The sequence below is a fragment of the Octopus bimaculoides genome, chromosome 14, assembly GCF_001194135.2.
Source record: "Octopus bimaculoides isolate UCB-OBI-ISO-001 chromosome 14, ASM119413v2, whole genome shotgun sequence".
Classification (NCBI taxonomy): domain Eukaryota; kingdom Metazoa; phylum Mollusca; class Cephalopoda; order Octopoda; family Octopodidae; genus Octopus; species Octopus bimaculoides.
Window position 1 is genome coordinate 970235 of NC_068994.1, and position 8207 is coordinate 978441.

Consider the following 8207-nt stretch of genomic DNA (forward strand, 5'->3'; position numbering starts at 1 on the left):
TCTTTCAGACCATCTGGTAGCCCAGGTTGAGGTGCATAGGCTGAGATGACAGTAGCTAATCTATGATGAAGCACTAGTCTGATCTTAAGTACTCTGTCACTTACTCTAACGACCTCGATTACCTTATCCACCCATTTCTCCGCTAGAAGTATTCCTACGCCCCCGACCCCGTCAGTGTTCCCTGCCCAGAAAATCTTGTACCTGTGTTCTTTGCCTGTGAGGAACCTTGCAGAACCTCCTCTCCATCTTACTTCCTGGATGCAGCACATATCTACGCATCTCCGTTCAAGCATCTCAACAATTTCACCAGATCTACCTTTCAGCGTGCCGACGTTGAGAGTGCCAATCCTAACAGTATGGGTGTTGGGGGTGTGGGCCTGTAGCCTGGGAAGGGGAATGTATGAATATACATACGTACTACATGGATATATGCACACACACACACACATATATATACATATATATACATATATATATATATATATATATATATATATTATATACACTACATAAACACACATACGTCTTTTACGATCTGTTGACTTTATTCTCCCAAAACTATTTCTGCAACAAAAGTCCCCTCTCCCGCGTCAAGTAGACGAATGTGTTACATAAGATTGTACAAACATATTTTATTCTACGCTGCTTGGAGCATCATCAGCTAATTAACGTATTTGATTTAGTGTCAGCAATTAATTCCAGCCCCTATAAAGCATGCTACTCCCTGTCACACAAGTGTCCTAACTCCAACCGGGCAAAACCAAAAAGCCATTTACTTCGTTCATTCTTGCTGGAGCGTTTAGAGTTACCTCCCTTAGATTCCTACAGTTATCTCCCTTGTGCACAAAGCACGTTTTCCTGATTCACCTGCTAGAAATAGCAGTAATATCGGTCTGTAGCATTTAGAAAAGAACATTAAAAGTTGTAGTCTGATTAACTGTAACACAGGACCTAACAGATCATAGCTGACGTCTGCAACACATATGTCTTTGTTGTTATTATTTAACACTCGGTAAGTAAATACCCATCATCAAAAGCATGCATGCTGTGGCCACTCTTTCCTTCTTCAGAAACATTGTTCTCCTAAGTTTCCAGTTTGTGAGATCATGTTTGGCTGCTATTTTTTGGCATGTAGAGCGATCGCTCATTGTTCCATCAGTTGAGATTGAACCCTTGGCTACCTTCTCATTCCATAAATCTATGTTCCAAAACATTTCAGCCAAATTCATCATGCTCTCTTCTAGATGCTATATATATATATATATTACCCTTTCAAAGGATTTTTGCAAAATTTGTCTTCTTTGTAGCACGTTGACTGACATCAATAATCATCGATTTGGTATTGATCTTTCATCAATAACACGATGCTACAAAATTTTGAATAAGTTTTGTTCATTCTAATCTTTTATTATGCAAATTTTTGCACCAATTCCAAAGTTGATCTCAGCAGGATTTGAACTGAGAAACAAAATGCTACCAAGCTTTTGTCCAGCATCCTTGCTGCCTTGACATCTTGCATAATATTGATATTAAAACAAGAGGAGTGTGAAGGGAGCAGTAATGACATGATGCCATCATTGAAGTGAAAGGAAAACGTAGAGAGTGAGTGGAGATTGTGGTGATGTAAGATAAGAGGGAGAGAGGGAGAGAGAGAGAGAAAGAAAGAGAGAGAGAAATACAAATGAAACAACCATGTTTGAAGTCTGGATTATATTTGAAGGCAGATATCTTTATTTAGACAAAAGAATTTCAAAGACAACAACAAGAGAAACAAAAAGGAAATGTTGAAAAGTAGTGATAATGTGGGGAGGGGGCAATTCAGGGAATTGAAACTACAACATTATGACAGAGTCCAACACCTTCATATACACACAGGTAGACATACCTATCTATCATTTTTATCATTTATGAATATATATATATATATATATATATATATATATATATATGATTTTAATAATCCCCACCTCTCTCAGCACATATATGTATCAACTATGTTTTCATGTGGTTAAAAATCAACATATATAACCTGTGTGTGTGTGTATCTATTATTTGTTTATGTAGATGTTCGTTTCTATGTAAGGTCGTACATTAAACAATCAAGTGTTAGATTGAAGGAACACTTCATACTTTTTAAGCAGAGCACCAGGTCCATAAGGAAACGTTTAATAGGGACTTCGAAGTTTTGGTCTTCTTACTGTCATCACACTGCCTAATGAGAGCCAGGAAGTCTAAACATCAAAGTCCCTGTTAATATTATATATATAATAATGTATTTACAGTCTTTATATTTATTTATAAACATACAAAACACCATATTTCTCTCTCTCTCTCTCTCTCTCTATAAAACTATCATCTAAACACAAGATATTTGCAATGTGCATATCTCTTTGTCTATATATATATATATATATATATATATATATATAGCCAGATGTCTATATTTTCTATATATCTATCTGTACTGATATAAAAGGAAAAAGAAATTGAAATTCAGACATTATAAATTAGCAATCAATTTCAACCAATATTTAATTGCAAGTTAATTATTGTAGTGAGGTTGATCATCAATGACCTTAAACATTCACTTTTTGTTTTTTGTTCTCGCTGGTTCTTCATTCCCAAGATTGTATAGCAAAACCAGTTTCCAAGTTATCTTCTACAAGAATCAAGTGGATCTCTTTGATATGCAGTAATCCCATTGTCATTGGATGGAGAATGGTATTGTCCCACATGTCTTGGACGTTTCCTTTGTAAAAAAGTGAAGGACTGAATTATGTCAGCTTCTTTGTTTATAATTTCTGTTTTCCTGGTTCCATTTACAGGTCTTCGAGATCTAAAATGTCGAAATGAATTCTTTTTACTATTTTTGGGAATATAGAACTCACCGGTGCAAGTGTGTCTGCAAGACTTGACTGATTCATCGACATTTTCGTGGTTACTTAATGAAGTCGATGTGAATTGATAAGCTTCCCCTCGAGTTATCGAGTTACAGCTTCTCTTATTACTAATTCTTGCTCCGCCCAATTTTATTTCACTATCTGTAGTATTATTTATCAGGGAGTTTTCCTGGTGGAACATATTGTTCCTGCCAAAATCATTGTCCATAACTGAAACCTCGATACCATTTCGATGAAAATCTTCTGTGGCATTCTGTCGAATGTGATCCAGATAATCACTGGTTGGTGTCTGTAAGCTGTTGACCTGTTCTGCTGCATATCTTTGCAAAAATTCCAGGTAGCCAGGTCTCTGTCTTGCCAATAAGACTCTCATTAATTGTGTCTTCAATAACATCTTGCAAGTCATGGGACTAGACACAGCAGTCAAGGCCGTTGCTGACCGTTGTTGGCACAAATCATTTAATTTCATCTGATAATCCAAATAGGATTTTGGTAACATTGTTTGAGTTGGACTTAGGTCGCAATTATGAGAGGTTTGCTCAGGGATTTGGAAACTTGCAGGGAAGGTCATATTGGGAAAGTTCCAACGGCAGAACCCAAACTGATGTGGGTGAGTTATGGTCGTTCCATTGTCCATGTTAACAGACCAAGAATTCCTGCAAGAAAAAGTCAAGAAAAATTACTTTTTATGCAGTTGTTTGTGGGAAGAAGGGTCACATCAGTGGCCCTTTTTGAGTAATTTTGTGAATAGGGAGAGGGGGGATATATCTCAGAAGAGTAACCAGAAGACTTGAACTCCACAAAAATTACCCAAAGAAACAACAGAGGCATGCAGGGACCAGGTAATGTTAAATTGGGTGACAACAGAGTGAAATTGACAAAAAGAAAGCCTTGGATCAGGTAGGGATGCTAAACTAGTGGGGCTCCACTAGAGGTATCCAAAGAGCAGGTAATTGTATTAAAATGGATGACAACTCAGTTGAAAGTACCAAATGGCAGGGGTGGAAACAGAGTGGACTCAACTGAAGGTATCCAAAAGACCAGACTCCATTGTAGGGAGCCAGAGATTCAGGGTTTTGTGTAACATCAGAGTGGGCACTAGGAAAGATGCCTAATGACCAGGTCATTGTAAACTGGACAACAAAGTGGATTCCACCAATGGTATCCAAGGTGCTTCCCACGAGTTTGACTTGCAAAAGAGACCTTTTATTAATTTCAAAGAAGTTTAAGACTAATCCCCTTCAAAGTATGATCCTCTGACTTTTAGCACTCCATGAAGGCCCCATGGAAGTCGTCCGAAGGGAAGGTGTCTAGGACAGTTTTGATGACCATCTCTGTCAAGTAGGGGTTACCAGGATGGAATTGTGGACTGGTGCATTGTCCTGGTGCAGCTGCCACTGACCCAAGTGGAAGAGTTCTCACCTTTTGCACCAAAATCTCTTAAATCCTCTCAAAACCTCCACAAACTACAATTTGTTGATCGTTTGACCAGTGGGAACCCAGTGGATGTAGATGAAGCTGTCAAATAAGGGGATCATCAAGAGATTCTTGCTGGCCTTGCTTTACCTTGCCTTCTTAGATCTGGGGCAGCCAGGACGCATCCATTGGACATGATATCTCTTGACCTTTGGATCATAATAATAGAGCCAGCTTACGTCATAGGTCACCAGAAATTGAAGAACTCTTAAATTGCAGGTAATGAACTCAACCATCTCCTGTTGTCCACAATGCGTCTTTCCTTCTGTTCATTGCTGAGCATCTTTGGAACAAGCTTTGCTCAAATTTCACCCATTATCAGATCTTTGTGAATAATTTTGTGTACAGTTGCTGTACCAATTCCAAACTGTTGGCTTATTGTCTTTACAGACACATGATGGTCTTCATCCAGAAGATTACAAATTTTCTCAACCTGTCGGTCATGATGACAGTAAGTTCTAGAAGTACAGGGTGTCTGGGATAAAGTTAACAATTTGTATCAAAGTAAACACAATATCCCATTCAAAACAAAAATAGTTCAAATCAAAAGATACCAACTAGGTTATGGCTGGGCAATAATAGTTTGCTCAAAATAGCTGTCTTCAACTTCCACTGCAGAGTCACAATGGCTCTGCAAACTGGCACATGCGTTCCTCACTGTGTCCCTTTGATCTTGGCTACCAACTCGGCCTTGGTGAAGTCATTGAAATTCTGATTCTTTCTGAAGGTATGGCAAAAAACTGAACCCTGCTGCCACACATATGTCCTTCCAACAGCAACACTCCCTCTCCAGCAACTTCATATACCATTCAAATTGAGTCTAAGGCCCTGTTCATCAGTTGTTGGATGAATTCTGGCATGCAAATGCAGTCAGACCACCTGTTGTGTCCCTTCCTGCTGGTTTCAGCTTTGTAGTCTTCAATGCTGTTACTCATACCAGGTCTTCCAGCCTTTACACTGTTTACAGAGCAGTGAGCAGCAGACATGACGTTGGCATTTTGATACCCAATGCAAATCATGACACTGGTAACTTTTCTTCCAATATTCGGATGGTTTCCAGTCCTCCACATCAGCTAACTTTTTCTTAACTACAACTCTTTAATCTTCATGCTCTCCAATGCTGTTGACCAGTACATCAAGCTGTTCATGAAAAAAAGGAGTCCCCCCCCCACCAATCAAATTTACCCAAACACCCTGCATACACACATACATATATTTGTAAATATTGGTCAAGGAGAAAGAGTGCTCAACTGGTGGATAAAGATTATTTGTGGATTAAGGCTACCATTAATTTCATGCAAAGGAGTCACAAGGTATCTCTATAGAATGCCATACAAACACAGTTTAAGCATACAAAAACACACATTTTGCTTCTTCATTTTCATATAAAAAAAAAATCTTCCAAGGAAAATTACAAATTCACTTCCTTAATTTTACACCAAGATAAGAACTTTGAGACAAATTGGTCAACAGTTGGAATTCAACTTGGGACTTGAACGATTGTATTACAGAATTAATTCTCATCCATCCTTAACCTCCGATCAAACATCATGGGGACATATAGGCATTATAGTTATGCTATTTAGCTCTCTTTAACTTTGGGCCGCAGGCGCTACCTTCAAAGCCTGCATGGAATGTGGTTTTTAAAATTGCAAATTGAATTTAATAGGACAAAAAATATCGCCTACATAATTATTATTATTATAGAGACAACAGATTCACGACATCTAATTATCTTTTATGAAATTAGAAGATAAATTTTATCATGTCCCACTCGAGTGGGACATTTCTTTACAAAAGCTTTTTAATCCCACAGTTTAGTGTAGACCCAAGAAAAGAGGGTGGTTATGAACTGAAGTAATTTCGTCTTCATCAGGAATATTGTCTACTGAAGGGGAGCAAGCATGGATGGAGGAAAGAAAACAGGGAAGAGATAGAGACGAGCACGCATGCCTTCGTACATTGTGAGGAACTGAGAGGACTGATAACCTATGACGAACAACTGGTGTCAGATATGGAAAGAGTACGGTTATCGACTGAGTCTATCATCAAGATTGTGCTGCCTCACTCCTTTAACAAGGATAAGGAGGCGTCATTTTTCTACATAGTAGCCGTATTGAAAGAGACAGTATGGGTGACGCGTGGAAGAGGAATTGAGACAGGCGACTTTATCTCTGGACACGGGTTCGTTAGTTTTTTTTTAACTACCACCTGTCCAGAAAGATCAGTCTGGAGAAAAGGTACCTGCCTCGAAGAACGTTTGAGAAAAGATGGACAAATGTCGTAAGTAAGTCGAGAGTGAATGGAGCCGCGCGAGTGTAGCTGGTCTGAACAGAAAAGGTAAAAAAAAAAAAAGACGGAAGAAAAAACAACAAAAAGGTATTATAAAAAGTAAAGGGAAAAAACCGGCAGGTCGAACATGAACACGAAAAATATATCATTGTTTAATTCTTAAATTCATTTCGATTTCATTGTACTGTGTAAATTCGTTTGATTTTTAGACGAACTAACTAATGTATAACCCCAGCCCCTAAATGTTTTTTGTTTTGTCCCCCCTGTGTCATGACCTGTGTGCCAAAGAAAAGAAATTAGTTAGCGAGAGCGACCATCAGTTAGTGAACGAACAGCTAGTCAGGACCACAAGCAGGCAGCTACTATAGACAAATGGTCAGAGGAAGAAAGAAGTTTATGATCAGCAACTATGCAAGACAACTTCCCTCGACTCTCTCACTAGCTCAGCTCACTTTCTTCTTACAACTTTACTCCATTTCTATCTGTAATTACTACTACACAATGAAGAGAACACAAACTATACAAGGAAAATCTACGACATGTATCTTTACTTCGCATGCTTTAACGATTTTATCACCTACCTGTCAAGGCAAGGTATTTTACAATGTAACGGTAAAATAAAATATTTTCTTTACAACTTCAATCACTGTTCTTTCATCTTTACATAATGGCAATCAACGAAAAACTAATCCTTACAAACTGATCACAACTCCGTTACCGACTAATGGAACAAAAGGCATTCCTAAGGTCCAGGATGACCTTTGGGGACTCAGAGGGCAAGTTGGTGAAAGCCCTAGTGGCATGAGCAGCAGCAGCCTCACAACCTAGCTTTGTTCCCACTCCTGGCTGAATAGAAGAAAATTCCACAAACAGGCAGAAACTGAAGACAGACTTTCGCTGTGAGACATGGCTGAGTACAACCAACTGCCATGGGGCAGAGGTCACCTTTGAGCTTGGTGAGACCAAATAATTTAGCCCCGAAGAACAGGGGACGAATGTAGGTAAGGACACTCAGACAAGAACAAGTTTACAAACTGTGTTGGGTTTTCCAAGAGCTCGAGACGAACATCACCGGCTGACAGCATTTAAAAGTTTATGAGGCATTTGAAAAAAGTGAAAAAGCTCTATTTTGAAAAGAAATTAACTTTTTTTTTATTTTTTTTACTGGAAACTCAGACATAAACCTGGATTTAAAGAATCTTGGATCTATTTTAAAACGGGGGCCACATTTTTCATTAATGTTTTACGTAGTGTTTTTGGTACGGAAAGACTTTCAAACTTCGTATACTTATCTATTTTGTGTTATAGAACAGAAAAATATTTTTGTATTCGAATTTATTTCATGTAAAAAATTGTCTTATTTCGATAATTTCAACCAATCATTGACAAGTATTCAGTTGTTTACATTTACTCCTTTGGCTGATTAAGCGGTGTAAAGCGTATTTAATCTCCATACCTTCGTTTTATTTGCTTTTTTCATTTTAAATTTGCTTTAACCCTAACCGCAGGGTTAGGGTTAATTGTTTCAGAATCGTTTGT

The 8207-nt window shown here is 38.2% G+C and overlaps 1 protein-coding gene across 1 annotated transcript in view; it reads right to left on the minus strand.

Moving 5' to 3' along the window:
• Window positions 1-1708: 1708 nt before the first annotated feature.
• LOC106872613 (uncharacterized) overlaps window positions 1709-8207 on the minus strand; it is a 10906-nt gene continuing 4407 nt past the window's right edge. The window contains exon 2 of the mRNA XM_014919655.2: window positions 1709-3556. Within this exon, the coding sequence (XP_014775141.1) occupies window positions 2653-3556 (904 nt within the window). The 3' untranslated portion in view covers window positions 1709-2652. The remainder of the gene's footprint in view (window positions 3557-8207) is intronic.